General features: G+C 35.7%; 1 protein-coding gene across 4 annotated transcripts in view; it reads right to left on the bottom strand.

The window, feature by feature from the left end:
* CTNNA2 (catenin alpha 2) overlaps window positions 1-21,258 on the bottom strand; it is a gene marked incomplete at both ends in the record, with an annotated part of 909,395 nt that overhangs the window by 13,290 nt on the left and 874,847 nt on the right. For 2 of the 4 annotated variants that reach the window (XM_080932242.1, XM_080932245.1), the window contains one exon: window positions 20,059-20,193. The exons of 1 other annotated variant lie outside the window; for it this stretch is intronic. In XM_080932242.1, the coding sequence (XP_080788368.1) occupies window positions 20,059-20,193 (135 nt within the window). Of the gene's footprint in view, window positions 1-7,257; window positions 7,402-20,058; window positions 20,194-21,258 lie in introns of all 4 variants that reach the window. One more of the 4 variants, XM_080932244.1, reaches the window with a different exon arrangement.

Raw genomic sequence — 21,258 nt, 5'->3', positions numbered from 1 at the left:
GCAGCACTGTGTTGTATTCTGGGTTAAAGGTCAAGATGGCAACTAGTCATATGATTCTCTTCCAGAGCCAATTTTCACTGACTAGAGATGATGAGTGACTGTAGACATCTAAGTCAAAGTTCAGAGATGGTGAATAACCCTCCACAATGGCATAACCAAAACAAGCCTCACATCAAAGGGTTATCTGGACTACTTAACATTTATCAGTTGTTAAAATAAAATAGAATCTTCCAATTTAGGAGTCTCAAACTGCCATTATATCCTAGGAGGGTCTCATCTTAGTCCTTGAGGTTGTCCACTCTCTTCTTTCTATAGTCCAAATCTATCTCAGGAACATTTTAGGAACTGGATCCTGACCCATAGTTTTTCAAACTTCTTTTCCATCTCCTACTTTAATAGCTATAGCTAATGTCTTGTTAATATGGTATTAAAAGTGGAAATCAATAATTTCCTCTTTTATCGAAGTCATGGTTGTTCCTGATTTCGTGCATTACCTCTGACTCTTTCAAACTTCCAAATATGTACCATCTTTATGAAGCAGAGCCCTGGGAGGGTTGCTCAGCTCCTGAAATGTGCAAAATGTTGACTGGCACAGATTCAATGAAAGGGAACAAGTGGGCACCTATGCTGTCAAAAGGCTGTAGCATTTTTGGAAGGTTGAAAAAAGTGGAGCTTCTCTTGTATCTTTTCTTCCTGTATTTGGGCACTTCCCTAGGTTACTGCACACACTTATCAGTGTATAGTAACAGATATTTTCATGACAGGAAAATCGAGAAGATGTTTAACACTTCTAATTGATTGTTATATAACTAATATCTTAATATAGACCATCTAGGTTACATGTCAGCAACATACACACACAATTCCCTCTCCCCACAGTTAAGGTGGGAATGCTAATGTGTACATTTTTCAAAACTTTTATTTAAAATTACCAAATAGCTCATTCAATAATGTTCTAGAAACAAATATTTCTCTGAATTGTTCTTTCTCTTCTATTTCTTCTCAATAGTGTCTTCTTTATTTTTCCATCTCAAACACCCACATAAATACATATATCTTGTATAGCTTTGGAGATAGCTATTTAATTTTTTTTCTTCATTAATTTTCATGTTGGGACACAACAAAATATGCAAAAGCATCTCTCAGATCCCGAAAATTCCACATTCTTTCTTTAAGGTTATGATTTATTAATTCTTTAGACTTGCTGACCATCATTGTTATAATGTTTTCTCATGCTCAGCCAGAGTCTAAATGGATATACGAGGGACAGTCATGTATTACTGCTTCAGTTTTTACATGAAAGGTCCCCCTACGGGTCCATGACTCAGTGAGTTAGCTACCAAATGATAGCTTTGGGAAAAGGATTAGAACCCTAAATGCACTGACATAATTGGTGGATTGTTCTCTTGATGGATTTATAATATAGTAGTATTACTGGGAAGTGCCAAGCAGTAGGAAGATAGGCCTATCTCAAAAGCCAACCCCTGGGTATGGGCTTGTGGGAGTGGCTGTCTTTTAAAGTAAGTAGCCACAATCCTCTGCTTCAACCTGAGTCCAGAAAGAGTCAACAGACTGCGGATGGACCAACATAAATGGGGAATAGGTCTTTCAAGGCATTGAGTTGCAGCAATAAAACCATAAGTAATGAAGTTACCTTTAAGTCCCAGTTTCCCTAAATACTTAACTCTCCTAATGTGCAATTTTTGTGCTCTTGAAACTTCTTCCAAGAACAGAAAGATGAGTCAGTTTGTTACTTTGCAGATTTTGAAACAGAGGTGTGAAAGTGAATCACCTGGTGTGCCTTAAGAAGTTGGTAGTTAATTAGATATTCTAAGATCCTACTCTATCATCTTTATTCAATAAGTCTGCAATTTAGCCCAGGTCCTGCATTTTCATAGCCTCCTCCTACCACAAAGCTGAGATTTTCATGCAGATGTTCTAGTCACTAAAAAGGATAAAGAAACACTGGTTGAATAACAGTAGTAGTAAAAACAGTTACACCCTTCTCTGACATTTGACCCAGTCGGCCTAAAGTATATATATGTGTGTGTATATGTGTGTGTGTGTGTGTGTGTTTGTGTATATGTGTGTATAAACATATATATGTATATATGTATAAATTATATATAAACATATACATGCACATATATGTATATATATGGACTGCTCTTGACTCTGTTGCCCTTTCTACATCAATATTCAAATTACATTTTATTATATTTCTCACAGGAAGATTATTATAATGTCTCAGTGTGGCTTGTTTTAGATATCTGTCTTCCATGATAATTTCATGTATGTATCTATACTGACTCTAATAAACATCATTATATGTGTGTGTGTGTGTGTGTGTGTGTGTGTGTGTGTGTGTATAAAGTTACAGATCTGATTATTTCTAGAATAATCTAGAAGAATGGTTTGCTTAGACCTGATGAAAAAGAACAATGTCAACTATTTTTGGTACATTTAGTTCTTATATCACTACTTCCTCTAATGATGTATAGTGTCTTTGAAAAATAATTCAAGCTTGATTTGAACTTTGTATTGAACAATTAGTATTAATGATTTCTTTTTTGCTTTGGAAAGCCACTTTTGATCAGCAAACTTGTGTTCTCACAGTCACATTTAGTGTGTGAAGAGAAAATGATTTCCTGAGATAATAAACATCTGAAAGGTAATTTTGATATCACATTAAGAAACTAAAAATCATTTCACAGAATTGGTGTGAGCCAAATTCTTTTTTAGTTACAAAGCCCTGAGAATCTGGGAAAGGGGCTAGGCTACAGGATAGTTCTATTCATGGAAATCTAGTCTGTTAGAAAGGTCAAAATATTATCTTGGATGAATTTAAATGACAAGAAAATGAGGTAGATTGCACCCTGCAAGTTATCAGTGAGAATACTCCACAGGGGCTTTTGGATAGGTTCTTGTTTATCCATTTGTGTAAGTCAAACCTAAATCAATGAATGTTGAGAGTATTATGGAAGAGATTACATAATGTTATACAGTTTTATTTAGTATTTAAGCTTTATCACTTGTGGCTTCTTTAAGACAAAGACTCTGACATGATTTTTGCATCATACATAGAATGTGTCCCTTTGCCTTACAAAACAATCCTTATTACAGATCCTCATTGGCTTGGAGACTTTCCATCACCATCTTACAGTTCTAAAGCTGTCAAGAATATCTTTGGGAGCATTTTCCCTTTAATCTTACAAGAGATTCCATTAGACTTGGGGCTTATAATTTTCCCTCAACTCTCTTCAATATCTGTGGCTGGGCATGGACACATGACATTCTGTGTAAACTGGCCATCTCATTTTAACTTTATTTATCTTCATTATCTCATTTATCTAGAATACAACTGTGAGCTTCTTAATTTCTCTGAATGAAGTGTTTTATAAACTAAAGTTAAGACTATATCAGAAATTATTCAGTAAAAGTAAAGACATATATTAAATTAGTAACTTTAATTTTGATATAAAACACATCTGAAGACCCAGTTATTCCACTTCTGGGCATATACCCCAGAGAAGCTCCAACATACAGCAAAGACACGTGTACCACAATGTTCACAGCAGCCCTATTTATAATAGACAGAAGCTGGAAAGAACCCAGATGTCCTTCAATAGATGAATGGATACAAAAATTGTGGTATATTTACACAATGGAGTAATACTCAGCTATCAGAAACAATGAGTTCATGAAATTCTTAATAAAATGGATGCAATCTAGAGAATATCATCCTGAGTGAGATAACCCAGTCACAAAAGAACAGACATAATATGCAGTCACTGATAATTGGAAACTAACCCCAGAAAGCTCTGAACACCCCAGAAACAACTCACAGACTATATGAAGTTCAAGAAAAATAAAGGCCAAAAAAAAAAAAAAAAAAAAAAAAAAAGAAAATGAAAAACCATTATGCTTAATCTTTATACACCAAGAAAACTTTGACTATTTCCAGGTTACATCTTGTTTTACATGCACTTTATGCTCATTGTAACTACTAAGAATTTAATGCATACTATCAAACCTTAAAAAAATCAAGTACTGACAAAAATGTCTTCATATACTTTTATGCAAAAATGCTTAAAATCTGTATATTTATTTTTGATTTTTAAAATGAAGTTGTTCAATTTAAAAATAAATAAAAACACATCTGAATATAGCATACCCTCAAGTCTATTAATGTTTTTTAATTTGTTTGATTGTTTGTTTTTCTCTTGAAGACCTACATGCTTTGCTGGCATTTTCATGTACAACATTGCAAATCTACAGTGCAATTCCAAGACTACTAAGGGTCCCCTTCTCATAAAGTCATTCTGTAACACTTTATTCTCAGTTTGTTGTCAGACAAACAAGGTTACAGTCTAAAGGTAGTTCCTGAGATAGTAAATTCTTGAAATTTATATTACATTAGAAAATGAAGATACTTTTACTGAATAAACTAATCCAGGTCCTTAGTTTAGGAGACCACTGGGATATTTCTTACTTACTTAAGTACTGTGTTCACTTCCAACTGGTTCTCCATAGCTTGAAATCAACACTAAAGTAAGGAGTTGCTTTATTTCCTCTGTACCTCATAGCTTACTGCTCACAAATTCTCTACTCACCAATACTTATCCATAAGTATTATTCCCAAAATATTGCAAAAATAACCTTGAACTTTGGAGCGTTCAAGGAGATAATTTCTATCAGCATTCAGTAGATATGTATATTTTTTAACACCAAATAATTTTCTTATTCTAAGAATGCAAGTGTGTTAACTTCTAAGCAAATCACCATTTCAAAAAAGCACAGCCATTTTCATGATACTATTTTTTCTTACATTTCAGTTCATTCAGAACTAAGTGTGTTATAGAGAACAAGTTAATCAAGTAATGGTTACATGCCAAAGAACATGAACTATTTATGTACAGGATTATCCAGAACACTATGCCCATTTTTCAATAAACCTTTAAGAATTAGATACATGTTCAGTATAAAAATGCATTAGTCAACTATTTAGTCTTCACTTGGGCTACCGTTATTTAAAAAAAAAATAAAAATATAGAATTTTCAGTATATATACATGAGACTGCATGACTTATAGGCCATTTACCTAGTATATACATACAAAAGCAGATGACCCCCAAATCTCTATCATTGACTTTGTTTAACCCTAACAAGAAATGACAGGAAAAGCATCAATATATCAATGACAGACCTTAATCAAATAAAACTTTTGTTACAATTCATCATCTTCATTAGAGTGTATCATGTTTGTGCATTTAAAAACTATAATTTTAATTCATATGAAGATACATAAAGAACACTGAACACCACTATAGATGGAACATGCGCATGAAAATCAACAAGTGCATGCATGACACATTCCATGAGAGACTCTCTGAGATTGCACAAGCTTACAACACAACCACTCTCAACTCACGAAGTTTAAAGATGATTGTGTTCCAATAGTTTGGAAAATATTGCCATTTCTTACCTGGCAGCTGTGTGAGGGGTTGATAAAAAACATTAACAACTTGAGCTATGAATACACATCCCATTTTTCTAACACAGAAACACTGCTCCTACCTTGGATTTAAGGGTATAATGCTTTTACTGAGAGATTTGATGGAGATAAGTAAGCATGTAAGACTCTAGCATTCTCATGTGCATAGCAACATTAGTCTGATGACTTGTGATTACTACCCAAATCTTCCTGTTGGCTCAGATTGTCCTGTTTTTCTTTACCAAGCCTAAAAGGTCTAAAACTATAGCCAATTCTTTAGACTTGACATATAAAAGAGAAATTAACTCTAGAAACACTGAACCACAGATCCAAATTCTTGGTATCAAAACAGTTTAGTGCTTATTAAAATGTAAAGGTCTACAAATATGTTATAAGATAGTATAGGTTCTTAAAAAAAAAAAAAAAAACAGTGAGAACTATGTATGGCTCAATTGTAGAGTGCTTATTAAGTAGGCAAGAGGCCCTGGGATCAATTCCCAGCCCAACAAAAAAACTTGGTATGATTGTGTACATCTATAATCACAGCACTCAGGAGGTGGAGGATCAGAAATTCAAGGTTATTCTTAGCTGTATAATACCACCAAGATCACCCTGAGATTTATGAGACCTTGTTCTATAAAACAAAGTAAAGCAGAAAGAGATCTCCATTTAAACCGTCCCCATTTTGTCATCACCAATATGCATGAATAAATTCCTAATTAAGGCTCTATACTTGGAAAACCATAAATGATGGCCTTTTTCTATATTTTCAAATCCATATCTAAATGTGTCCATCTCATTCCAAGAGGCCTTCATGTTTTGATCGTCACTAAAAGAGAAAGTAAGGGGGGAAAAATCTATCTGAGTCCTTCCACATCTCTTAAAAGGTGTAGTGCATTTATAAAGCCCCTGTGCCCTCTCAGACAAATGCCTCCAGCTCCAGCATTTTAATAAGGACCCAGGAGAGAGCAAGGAAGTAAGCCAGAGAAATGCTCACCACTCTTTATCTTTTCTCTCTAAACAATAAGATATAAAAAGCTAATCAGCATCAGAAACTCAAAGAACCGCAGCTTAACACACATCTGAGCCACCAATCGACCCCATAAGACAGCGATGTTACAACACTTAACAGCAACAATTGCATATAAAAACAAAATATTTGGTTGTGACACCTTAAAAATGGCAAGCCATAAACTTGCAGGAGTTGGTGACTGTTTTTCATTTAAAATATCACCTTTGTCAAGGCACAAGGTAGCTTTCATTTCCTTACTTCTAAATCAAGCATATTAAAAATTCATTTTTCTTTACATTTTACCCTTATGATTTTAAAAGTGCCCAATGAGTAGATCTAAAGGCCAATGCCAATAAAGGACATTTCATAGCCTTGAAATTTAAAACAAACAACAAAAAAACAAAAAACAAAAAGCTTGACTGAATGTCTTCAGGGAATACACAGACATGGTAGAATGGATTCCACACATTTCACACTTGAAGTAACTTTTAGGCCCAGTGCAATGAAAGACTGAAAATCAATGACAACACCATGTATGCTTCTCAAGGCTGGATCATAGTTGAAGTTTACCTCTACCGTGAGATTCCTAACCCTTCTCAAAAACAAACAGGGCCTTTGCCCAAAGTTGATTAAGAGGGTTTTAGCTTGCATATGTTCATTTGTCTGGGAATCTAGCCCACCCCCACCCACACATGTCTTCAGATTAATAATCACAGCGATATATATTAGATTATAAAGTGAAGTTACTTACCATGGAGGAGTCACTGCTTCCACTCCCGATTGGAGCTCCCTCAGCACAGGTTGGGAGGTGGGTAGAAAGTTGACTAGCCCTGCCCCCATCTATGACATCACAATCTACCTCATAAAAGGTAGTGAAAGTGCTCTGAACTCCTGTCTGATTTCCGAGAGATACAGAAAAGAGAAAGTGAGAGAGAGAGCAAGAGAAAAAAAAAATCCCGTATCCTACTTCGGAGGGAATTGGGGAAGTGGAGGAGGGAACAACTGGGAATTACCTAAGAGAAAGAGGTTATGAAGGACTTAGGTGCTGAAAGAGATATGTGCTAGACTTTTTGATATTAAGCAGCCAGGGCAATCAGATTCCTCTTTAAGTATCCAACAGATAAAGGCACCATATGTGAGAAGGATGAAGAAGCACCCTTTCGTGCCCAGCACTGTCAGGGATAGTTAAATGGGCTCAGAAGGAATGCCAACTCAAATTAAAGCATTGAACGCTGCCAAGAGAGAAAGCAAGGGTGGTTTGTACCTCTTAAACCCTTGAACAAAATGTGGGAGTTCCAGGCGCCTTGCTTAGAGCTTCCAGTGTCTTGGTGTGTATGCCTGGCCAAGGTCTTCACCTCTATAATAAACCAGCATGTGGTATGAAAGGGATACTTACCTCATTCATTGGGGAACATTCACTATTGTTGTAACAGCAAGTTTTTACTATTGATTTTGGAACCCAGTAGTGGGTTGTGTGAAGGGCACGATTGAAGAGATAAGCCAATAATCAATGCTCATTTTTAACTTTAGAATTATTAAATTTTCTTAAGGTTTTTTTCTTGCTGCTTCTTTGGTCTTTGTTTTCTTTTGTTTTCCATTGTTCTCAATTTTACTATGTATCTTCACTGGGCCTATAAAGCCCACTTTCACAAATATAGGGAAAAAAAATCAAAGGTAAAACTCTTACACTTCCTAAATTATTGTCAGTTCCTGCTCAGATGTTAAATCCATGCAACTCAGAAGACAACAGCTTGGCCAAATATTCTTGAAGTAGACAATTCTGTCTTATGGGCAGAACTTTAATATCTGTCAGTTTTATCTTAGTCAAGATGCAGCAATATGTGAGAGAACTATTACTTTATCAAGTGTTAGCTTAGAAATAGAGAAACGTGACATACAACAAGTTATGAAGTAGGAGCTGTTTAAAGAAAACATGTGGTACTGAAGACCAGCTTCTGCTTAAAATAGAAGTCAGTGCTGCTTCTTTCTAGGGCAGTCGTTCCAAAGCTGTGCACCATGGACCCTCTAGGGGCCATGTATCAGATATCCTGCATGATTGCAGTTAGAAAGTACAAACCAAATAATTTTGTGATTCTTGGCCACTACAACATAGAGAACAGTATTAAAGGGTTGTAGCACTAGAGCCAGTGGTTCAGCGAAATACATGCAAAGCGAAAGCCTTTGCACAAAAAATATGCTAGCAAACAGTACAATTAAAAATAACTTTTAGATTAACAAGTCTTGTTTGTATAGGCAGACAAACAAACTACCAAATCATTGATTTTTCAATAAGTGTATGTCAATTTCTAATTCTTTTGTTTACCAAATATTTATGTGTTTCAATATAAGATTATGTAAAGCAGTCAGGAAATTACTAAAATCAAATTAATTGTAGAGTTAGCAACACCCTCGGCTTCAAAATTAGTGTTCAAGACACTTTTTTAAAAATGTCATTAAAGAATTTATGACATCAAAGAAAAATTTATCAAGTGTGTAGAAGAAAATTTTGTGAAAACTGACAGTCCCCTTGAGTTGGTGAAAACAAGGATACATTTCATGTATTTTTCTTGCTGCATTGATGTATTTCCATTCTATATGATTCTATGAATAAATTCAAATTAAGCATACAATAGCAACTAATGAATCTATGAAATTTTACTCTTACTTCTTACTTACTGAGTCATTGATTAGTTGGCTTAGCTACTTTTAAGAATTTGTAATAATGTGCCACTGGTTTTAGATAATAAACATTATATGATGTATTTTCTACTGTAGAGAATATACTAGTCAATAATGGCTCTTATTTTTAGAGATGATTATGAAATCTTAGAAATTAAACCATCTCACATGTTTCAAACATGTAAAGGTCATAAATATTAATGATTCAACTGCCCATTTTCCAATAAACACCTTAAAAAATTTTGACAACCTAATAAAGAAATCACAATTTTACACTTAAAGTTACAGTAAAAGAACAAAAAAAAAATGAGTTAAGTGGTTTATAAATATGGAAATAGAACATGTGGAATTTAGACTGTAATTGGTAAGTATTTCTTATTGGCTGTCTATTGATAATTTGAAAGTGAAAAATGTCTTCAGGAACCCAATGCACAACTAGGCTGCATCAAAAAGATGCGCAGTAATAAACTTTGCTGACGTTTAAGGTGAATTTTGTATGACTGAATGTGAAAATGCCTGCAGTGATGAAATTAGATTAAAAAAAAGATGACTTGCTATGATGTAGGATGGGATAGAAGTGTTGAGCCCTTTGACAATGCTCATACAATCTAAATTTGTCTTCAACTAAAAGTTGGTTGCATGGTTTCCATGATATTAACCTAAACAGATGAGGAATGTCCTCAAGAGAAGAACCCAAGGGAATTTAAGATTCCAGGCCAGAGTTTCTGTTATTACAATAACTATATGTTCATCTGGCCAAAGACCTATAGGATGGCTTTAATTTCCTAGCATTAATGAGTCCAGGAGACTGAAATAAATAAAATAGGAGACTGAAAAGGGACCAATGGAATGATAGGGTTGTTTTAAAAGAATGATCTGCAGATGACTATACAAACTAATTAAATATGAAAAGAAACAAGGGCAGGTTCACACAGATTGACCCCAGTGTTATAATTTTAAAAATTACCTCAAGAAGATTAGGCTCAGTAAACAATCACAGAAGCATGATTGAATCAGTTCCTATGCAAATGCATAATTGTTTTGAGGTACTATGTTTAGAAATTAGAGCATAAAAGAATAGTTAAGAGATTCCTCTAAAAATGAGCCAGACTGGAACATCTCCAAGTTAGTTACTCCCATTTGCAAAATAGATTTCCCAGAGGAAGTGGATGAATGAGGTTAGGACACCAGTCAAAGAGATTTGACAGAACATCTAACCTTACTTTCAGTCAACTTCTTTGTCACAGCCATATGCATAGATGAAGATTTTTCATAGAAAAAAAAATACACTATTGATGATGAAAGATTTAATGTCTTAATTAAGAAAGCTTGCCTTCTAGAAAGTAGGATTAAGATGAAAGATTTGAAATACATTTATTGCCTATAAGGAAAGTATTCAAGATTAGAGTAAGATGATGTGCTTTGAAGCAGCTCAGACCATCTGAAATAAGAAAACTCCATATTGCCCATCCAGAAGCCATTCCTATTTATAAGATACATGGACCATAATGTGTCACATATTTCTCTTCTAAGGGCTGTGATCAAAGCCACATTTCATAAATCATTTAAATTAGGCCAGAGAAGGCACTTGACAAAATAATCTATAGAGACAGAATGTAGACAACAGTAAAACATACTTTTATTTTCAGAATGCAGTAAACCAGGAGAATATTGGAGACACAGAGGTAGCCATCAGAAGATGCCATGACATCCTAACAAAGAATCCCAAATACCCCAAAAGCTAAGAAACAACATAGGAAAAGAGATAGGATATATAGTCCAATAAAAACACAATAGAGAGAATTCTCTACAGTAATTATTTTGTAGAGACTAAGAAGCTTGGGATGACATGATTCAATTCACACTGTCCATTATATTTTCACAAAATAAAACGGTGAGACTATCAGTAGATGCTAAATTCAAGAAAACAGAAACTTTCCCATTTAGATGAGAAATAAATGCAGTTCATTAGATTCATGATTGTTAGCCTGTCACTGGAATATAGGGTTCCATTGATGTATATTCAATATGTAAGCCATCTACAGGCCCAGATATATAAGTAGCAGCAGTTGTACTAATCACCGCATATGTAACCATTCCAACATAATTAGGCATCCCAGGAGAACTTTTAACTCTTTATCATGAGGTCTTGTACAAACACTGATCCTAATTAGAAAAACACAGATTTCAGAACTTTGGCATGTCTACTACTGAAAAGAGCCCTTCCTGTCAACAATACTGTGTTCTTGGGCACTTTTAGTAATAGAAAGTGTACACAAATAATGAAATCTCCAAGTCATCTTTAGTATATGTATTAATCGTGGACCTCTTATCTATTTAATATTTATAGCCTTTAAAAATATTTTATCTGTCTCTTTTAATATCTTTTCTTCATAAGATTTGATGTGGGGGAAAATCAAAGTAGAAATGAGAGGGGGGAAACTACAATAAATTAACAAATGAAGTACCAACTAGTTATAAATATAAATATATTTAACCGTGGCTAACACTGATAAAGCCTATAATACAGGAGTACAAGGAAGCCAATGCTGTATTTCTATGTACTTCACTCAATGAATCCTTTGACTGCTCTTATTTGGTTAATGGTCAGGGAGCAAGTATACTTGAAACTACTCTTACATATTCAAAACTGTTCAAGTAGTTTTCCTTCACAATACTTATCTAAGCATAATTTTAAACATTTTTTGTGTACTAAACACCAAACCCCAGAGCCATGCATTTGCTTGGCAAATGCTATATAACTGAGATAAATTCTCAAGCCCTATATAAAAGTACTCCTTCAAATATTTACAATAATGAAAATCTTGGGATACAACGTTAACAAAAGAACTATCATAAGTTAACAGTCCTCTAGTTTAAAATATTTCTTATATTAGCACTTTATAAGGTATTACTACTTCCAGAGTTTTTTCTCTAAGTTTCATGGACTTTGCACAATATAGCCAATTATCTCCTTTCATTCAGCTAACTCCATGAATACAGTGTCTAAGTTTCTTTTACAAGGTAATTATGAAATGGCTGTTACATAATTCTCAGAATATCATCTGAAATCCGCAGCATTAGTTAGTAATAAATTAAGGTGTTAATTATTTGCTTTCCTTCTTTTAATTAGATGCTCTCACAGCTCCAAAACTGTCGAATACTCAAAGGAATAAATAGTAATGTTGATAGCCCTGGGAACAATACGTTCTGTTTAAAATCATAAGCCCTTTCTAATCTTATAGACAATGAGCCCTTTCTAATAATTGCTATTCATTGTCACCTTGATATGATCTAAAAATCATCTGGGAGATGGACCTCTTAGCATGTCATTGGGAAATTTTAATTATGTATGAGACCACACCCAGTGCAGGGAATATGCATGGATTTAACTGATGTGTGGACAATATCATCTCATTTCTGCTTTCCTAGTGTGCAGTCATCAGCTTATTCAAGTTCCTAGTGCCACAATTTCCCTTATATGATGACATGTACTCAACCTCAACAAATATTCTTCATTTTAAATTGCTTTGGTCAAGGTATTTTAATCCCAACAAATGAAAATAATACACAAAAGACTCCTCAAAGTAAACTATAAAAGAGGGATCCGCCCTGGTCATGTTTAGATGATGCTATTCAATGATTATGGTGAGGACAGTAAATATAGCTCAATCATAAACATGTCCACATAAACTAAGTCATTCTACTTGGCTCATGTCCTGCCTTCCCCACAGATACTCTCTTTTTCTCGTTTTCAAAAGAATACATGGACACATAGTCTGTTTGGATATAATTAAATGATTCAGAACGATCAACCCCACTAGTTTTACACAGTCAATAATTTCTTTCAATAGGCAGTATAGTGGTTTGAATGCAAAATGTTTCTAATAATATTTGAATACTTTGTCCACAGGTGGTACCACTGTTTGGAGAAGTTACAGAACCTTTAGCAGGAGGAACTTTGCTACAATAGGTACATCACTGGTAGGAACTTTAAGGCTGTTTTACCTCACCCCACTTCTGTTCTTTCTTCCCATACCCTGATGAAATGCCATCCCTAACAGCATAGACCCTCTCTCATGCTGCTTTAGACCATGGTGTTTTATTACAGCGACAGAAAAGCAAATGAGGACAAATATAACTGAGCCTATTGGTAAGTTACGAACTTTCATCACAGAGTATATAGCTGAAAAATCACTTTTTACATTGAATCCATAATCCTTCCCTTAAGGGTGCTTAAATTTAGATAGACAATATACTGGGCAACTAATACTGCAGATCTCTGTAACACCCAACACCTAAGGAGAATTTTTCTTTTCTATTAAAATTTTAATTTTCTCTTTCTTCAAAAGTAGGTTTGAATAGGTTGTATATCATGTTAATGCTTTGGGATATTATTTTTCTGAAAAAAAATATTCACTTTTCCTAGGGAATTTGGGAAGAACTAATATGTTGAATGTACTGCGAAAACATGAGTATAAGGTAGAATTGTCTTAACCTATCAGAGGTGAGACTTTAGGGAGAAAACTTATATATTGTGGCAACTCAGGTTGCCAATAACCTGTATTCTAAGAACTGTTTCCATTTTGTAGCTGGTAAATGTCTATCACTTTTCTTATTGTAGCACAGAACACACTCCCTCATCCAGATTTATTATCTGGGATTATTTCATTGTCTGTAGGTAGGGACACAGATGGTTAATAGTTCAGAGAAGGTAGGTCCTTTAAGCCTGAATACTTAATGACCCACTGGCAAGAAGATCACAATAAAAATCTTTTAAATTTATGTGAATTTCTTGAATATATATTCTTTTGTTCAAAGGGAATACAGAAATGTGTTCCAACTTCATGTGAGAATAGCTAGCAAATTAGATCCCCCCCACCATTACTGGAGAAAATAAAAAATTGACTATAGAATAAAAAGACTTAAAAAAAACTGCAAGAAAGAAGATACTTAAAGAATAAGTCTGCATGGTTAGATGGAATGGCTGTTCCAAGTAATATTTCATCCCATTACAAAATCCTGGAAATTTTATATTAATGTTCAGGAGATACAAGCTTGCTCAAAATGTCATCCCTATCTCAACCAGGATCTATACATATACATATATGTATATGTACATATATATTATTTTACATATTTATAAATTGTTTTAGATAATATTATATATACCAGAAATTAGACTTATGCATATTGAGAAAACAAAGGGAAACTATAAATTATGGATGGGTTTTTTTGTGTATATATATGTATCTTAATTTACATGCTATTGTCAGGATTGATTTGTAAATTATTAGTTTATAGCATTCTAAAGAATATCATTTATAGATCACCATGAGTGTTTGCCTTCATCTTGTACCACCTGAATCTTTGAAATGTGTAATTTAAAATTTGCACAGGAAGAATGACTGGCAACCAGTGAGATGGTCAGTAGGTAAATATGTTTAACACACAAGCTGAGGAAACTGAGTTCGATCCCCAGAACCCACTTAAAGGTCAATGAAGAAAACACTTTAAAGTCAATGAAGAGAAACAAGTCTACAAAATTGACCTCTGGTTTCCACGAGTTTGCTTGGCATACACATACCACCATCCTAGACACAATAATAGCTTGTAATTATCTCCTTAGTCTTTATACTTATAAATGGATGCAGCTCTCATACCTTATCTGAAAAGTTTCCTTGGACTGTGTTTTAACACATAATCTCACCATTGATCAACGAGCACAGGAAAAAAAATATCAGTGGAGTGATCAGCTACAAATAAAACGTCTATGTCACCACTTTCTCCCAAGGCTCAGGGATCATATTGAAAGTAAAAGTGTATCTTATAGACCTGCATTCATCAATTCATCTGCTGTGGGTACCTCTACAAGATGAAGCTAGACAACCTTCCACTGTGGAGGAAAAGACACGCAAGAGCCTGACCCCTACTGGATAGCTACTGCTGATGTATAGATGCTTCTGAGGGTGGGAAAAGCTTAAAAAAGTTGAGGGAGTAGGTTCTGGTAGATTGACTACAGTACAGTAAATAACTACATACCCATGACTGTAAAATGCAAAGGGGAATCAGTGGGCTATTAAAGGAAGACAGAAAGAAAGAAAGAAAGAAAGAAAGAAAGAAAGAAAGAAAGAAAGAAAGAAGAAAAGAATGAAGAAAAGAAAAGAAAAAAGAAAGAAAGAAAGAAGAAAAGAAAGGAAGAAAGAAGAAAAGAAAGATAGAAAAAGGAAAGGTTGGGAGGTTAGGGCAAAAATGCGAGAGAAAGAGGTGGGGGAACAAAGGGAGAAAGAGAGAGACAGAAAGAGAGTCACAGAAAGAGACAGAGAAGAGGACAGGAGGAAAAGAAGGGAAGGAGAGGGAAGGGAGGGAGTGAAGGCTGGAGGGAGGGAGGGAGGGAGGGAAGGAAGGAAAGAGGAAAGGCCTAAGGTCTGGGGAGACAACTTAGCAGTTAAGAGCACTTAGATTAAATCCTCAGCACCACATGGTGGCTCCCAACTGTAACTCCATTTCTAGTGGATGAGACTAAGTCTTCTACACCAGGCAAGTAAGAGGTTTGCAGACATACATGAAGGCTTTCACATGAATAAATAAAATATAAATTATATATATAAAAGGCTAGAAATTAAAAACTAAGTTTTTTTTTTTTTTTTTTTTTTTTTTTTTTTTTTTTTTTTAAAGGACAAGATATCTCAGTGTAAGACTGGCTGCCCTGGAACTCACTCTGCAGACAAGCCTAGCTTCAAATTCACAGAGATGGTCTGCCTCTGTCTCCTAAGTGCTGGCATCATAGGCATCACCACAACTGACTTGCTCTTTGCCTTTTCTCTTTTCTGGATGACAATAAGTTCAAGCAAAGATATGTAAGGTGTTAAGTGAAGAACTTTGTGACTATGATCAAAAAGCATTGTACAAAATTCCCAAATAAATAATGTAATAATTTTTTTATTTAAGTAAGTACTTCATTATGGCATGGCCTACCAAATCAACTAAGCAGGGCTCCACATGTGTTCACAAAAATTGAAAATGAAAGTACAGGGCCTGCAGGGTCTGTACCAGGTCCTCTGAGTTTGTTATGGTTGTTAGTTTAGAGTTTATTTGAGATATCTAACAGTAGAAGCAGGATTATCTCTGACACTTTTGACTGCTAATGGAACTCTTTTTCTCCTATTGGATGGCCTTGCCCATCTCCAATAGGAGGGATTTTGCCTTGTCTTACTGTATCCTGTCTAGTCCTATCTGCCTGTTGCCTCTTGGATGTTTGTTTTGTTCTGAAGAGAAAATGGAGGTAGGGTGAGTTTAGGAGATAGGGGAAGTAGGAAGAGGTTAGGAAGAGGAGAGGGAGTAGAAACACTGGTTGTGATGTATTATACAAGAGAAGAATTTATTTCTGTTTACAACAATAATCGAAATAACATTTATCTTTTTTAAAACGTCGCCTCAGGGATTTGATAAGTTGTCTCAGTCAGCTGAAGTGACTCCCTTACAAGCAAGGAGACCTGAGTTCTACCTCCAGTATCATGTGAAAACCTGAGCATTGTGGCTTCTACCTATAACAACACAGGAGAACACAAAGAGGAAAAGTTCTGAAGCTCATTGGTGGGCTACAAAGCCTAGCCGAATCAGTGAGCTTCAGTCTTCACTGAAAAATATTTTCAAATAAATAAAGATAGAGAACGTCTGAAAAAGACACCCAGTGCTGACCTCTATCAACAAGGATATGCACACATTTACAAACACCCACATGCATACACGCACAACACTAACATACATATGCCATCCTACACACACCCACATAAAGAGGGCAAAAAGAAAATATGTTTGCTCAACTTTTCTCCCATGATGATACAATGCTGTTTACATTTACCAGACCTTTACCTATTCTAAACTATTTTGTAACACATGATAGTTTCTCCCTGCCTCTCCCATTTTCTTGCTTTATGCTTTTTCTTCCCTTTTGTCCTTTATTTCTTTCCTCAAAACTGACATAAAAATTTAAACAATACTAAATTAAGCAAGGCTAGCTCATACTCAAACCAGCAAATCTCTTAAATCCAGTTCTCTTTTTGACATTTTTTATCATTTTGCTGATTTAAATACTTTTGAAATATTTATACTTGTGTTGAACTGATTGGCTTGGAACACATTCACTAACTTGAAATTTAATAAGAACTGTACCATTAGGTTGTTCATAATTATATAAGCCAACCTAAGGCTGTTCAGAATTGTAGAAGCCAACCTAAAATAATAGATAAGCAGCAAGAGAATGAGTGCATGTTAGACAGTAGCTGTAATGATGAATCTCCAAAGTTGTACATCTTGGACTACTTTACTTCTATAATTTCTGTCATGACTCAGAGTTTTTATACCCAGTTTTTTCATAATTAGTTGAGTTTTCCTTCTCCACCATTTAAAGTCAAAGGCAGACATAGTACAACAGCCCAGTTCCAGCTTATCCATATAGAATCACGTCAAGCAACAGTAAGCTGGTATGATACATATGTGTGTGCTTGTTTTAACCTATGTTCACTGTGAAAGCATAAAACATGACTCATATTTACAAACTCAAATCACTTGGCAACTGAAGAAAATCTATCCAAATCTCTATCCATTTGTCAGAGATTTTGACTTGCTGGTTGTCTTCATGTATTTCTGAAAAGAAGCCACACTGATGAACTCCGTGTACACGGGAAACAATTAAGGTGCTTCAAATATTCTATTTGATTATATGGAAAAGTACAATGACATCTCCTGAAAAATATATCAGCTTTGTCCCATGAAGAACAAAGTAAATGTGGCCAACCTCACTGGTGCAATTTTCTTGGCAAAATAACTGAAAATTTCTGTGTAGGGGTCTTGTATCCTTGACTTTCTGAACATTGAAGGCAGTCATTTGTGGCTATTTTGCACAATATGTATATTGCTTTTGGAACTTCTCTCCATTGTGACCATAAGTGAAAAAGGATGAGGACTCATGTGAAAGCAGAAGTGGGAAGGACAGCAGGCTACAGATGCAGATGTGGCATCACACAGCAGTCAAGCTCAAAAACAAAAACCATGAGGTGGCCCTAAGCAGGGCCATAACTGAGCAGCATGACAGCCAATGTTCATAATGCACTTGATTCTGGATTACCATAAGTTATCATAGCATTCCTCTATAAGAAGCCTTTTCCCATGCAAGGACTTATGAACTTTGCTGGTAAGACTCAAGGAAGGAACCAGGCTTCTACTTGAAGGTGTTCTCACTCTCAAACACCTCTGCAAATGCCAACAGTGCAAGTGATTCAAAGCCATGATGGTTTGGACTACATCTACATAACAAACGGACAATGGACATGAAGCTCTGGAGGCGGTGACAGACAATGGATACTAAGAAGGTGATGGACAAGCTGCTCTGCCAGGGAAAATATTTGCCCAGATGAGGTTGATGGAGTCTGAGATCCACAAGGATACGCTGAGCATCCATGTCAATCATAAGAGTTGAAAAATAACAGATGGAAGCACATGAGGCAGGCTGGACAAAAAGCACTGAGTTTCACAGGTGCTGTGGACAAATGGACACAGAAGCATAGTGGTATGGAAAACTGCACCATCAAGGCAGAAGATAAAAGGAAGCAAGGGAGATGCAATGTTTTGATCACTTCTTGGTGAGAGAGAATTGATCATCACCAGAGAGACAGAAGGACACACTACAAGACAGGTAGCTCTTGGTTGTGGAAGAATGTTGAGGCAGGATCATTTTGGAAATGCAAAGAGGTGACTGTTCTTTGGGAAGAGGCACAAAATAGCCAACTGACTGAGCTCTAAGGTGGGACTGCATGGAAAGGACTTTTCAGATGTGACCTCCATGCCAACCAGACCAGCTCTTTCCCCAGCTAGGTTTTCAGCAAGGCAAGCCACACGGGAACAGAAACACTCAGGATTGAGGATGGTTTATACTTATCCACATAGATTTACCAAAGGACAGTGTGGACTTTACAAGACAACAGAAATGATTTCAGAAGGACTTGAATATTTTCTCATATTCATCAGGTTGATAGGGTTATGTTCCTGCTCATTCTGAAGGTACAGTGGCTGCAGCATGGGTAGCTGGGAAAAGAACTAAAGGTGGCATGGCCACACTTTGGAACTTGCAAATCATTAAATAAATGTCACCTTGTGTCGAGAGAAAGGGGATGAAGGAGAAGAAGAAGCCAAGGGGAAGAACCTCAACACAAACATTTGGAATCTTGCCAAGAAATCCTGATTCTTCTAAACATTCTTATTTCTATGCTTTGATGGAAATGGTTTAGATAATTATATTTTTATGAAAAGGGAAATATTAGGGTGGTTTATCAAAGAACCTATAGCATAGTGTTTGGTAACTATGGATGGTTTTGGCAACAGCACATCAAGCTGTATCAAATTCAAACAATTCATTGTCAAGGATTACTGATAACCTAGTATGCATTGGAACCTGATAAGTGTCTCCTCATCTCTACCATGTGAACCTCATCCACACTTAGAAAAGCTGGCTCCTGAATAGAGCATGAAAATTACCAGCACTAACAATGGGGAAGCTGACTCACAATTGAGTAAATATGCAATAGCCCCCAATAATTAGAATAGTCACAGCTTGGCAATGAGTTTCCAGACTATGAAATTAGTTTTCTTGTGAAGAATGGAAATTTTACAAGGCTAGTATAAACATAGGGTAATTGGAAAATCAAACTGCTCTTTGTGAGCTATTGTGAGGTCTGGGATGATGGAGATAGCACTCTTTTTTAGCTCTGAATCACTGTCATTTGGTGTTTGCCGGAGTACTGTTGCCAAGAATGCGTGCCTTAAAAGTGCAGCAGTGGGAACTTGAGATTGTGAAGCCAAAATCGCAGCTTACCCCTGACACAATGAGCTCTCCTCCTAGATTCTGAACTTCAGCCTTCACTTTGCTGCAGATGTTAAGCTGATGGCAGTACAGGGCAATGCGCTGAAGGTAGGCTAATAAATCCTGCTTACATGCTGAATCAGGACACTATAAAACAAAGAAAAAGTGGCATCGATTAGTAAGTGCTCTTCAGATTCTAACACTTATGGTTTAAAAGGCTTTGGTGTCACATCCTTAATTACATTCATTCAACTCCACTTTTCCATGATGCACTGGAGAAATGCCAGTCTCAGTGGTTCAAGTGGCTAGCTCCACTTTGGAAAGATTTTACCCATGAAGCCTCAGTTGCTATGGTTGGTTGAATTAGACTTACACAGTTCCACCAAAGGAGACATCCAAGCGTGGGTTGCAGAAGGGTTTACAAGGTCCGACCCCTAGTTGAGGAACTACAAATAGTCTAGGAGTGTCTGAGGGAAAGAGAGTCAGATTTCTGGAGTGACAAGTCTCCTGGTAGTGGCCCATGCTGCAATAGTCAGCCTAGAACCATGTGCATATGGGGAAGACTAATAAGACTAATTAGAGCCAGTAAGTTGTAAATAAAGCCATATGTGCAATCACAGTAAGTAATGAGAACTATCAGAGGAAAAGGCATAAATATAGGAAGAGGAGTTCCGGGGTACATGGGAAAATGTAAAAGATTGGGAAAGGGATGTTCCAAAATGCATTAGAGTCAAGTATAAGATTGTAAAAATTTGTAAGTAACAAATTAATCTTTTAATTGTTAATGAAAGTGGGAGCTAAGAAAGACTCCAAAGTCTTACTTACAAAGTCTGTGTTACTCCAGACTAGTTTGTGAGCTCTCTTAGGACATCTTAAGATGAGTAATAGTCAACGACTCTTTCTCTGTTTAGTTTTCTTCCACTTTCTCAACATGAAGAAACACAAATATAAAGGAATGAAATCTAGAAATCCAATACTTTGACAATCAGTTCTTAAGCATGGGGCTGGGGGTCAATTCAATTTGCTGGACAGAATATCTGTTTATTTTTGTTTCCTAAAGAGTATTCCAACTCACTAAGTCTGTATGTTTTTTTACAGATTTTTCCCTGCTTATCAATTTTAGAAACACACTAAACTCTTCAAACAGGAAACTCTCAAATGGAGAGTGGTCCTTGTATGAGGAGGATCTGATAGACTATATTTGAAACTAGT

Source organism: Micromys minutus, assembly GCF_963924665.1.
Source record: "Micromys minutus genome assembly, chromosome: 18".
Taxonomy (NCBI): Eukaryota; Metazoa; Chordata; class Mammalia; order Rodentia; family Muridae; genus Micromys; species Micromys minutus.
The sequence above is the reverse complement of the archived record's forward strand: the minus strand, read 5'-3'. Positions and strand labels throughout refer to the sequence as shown.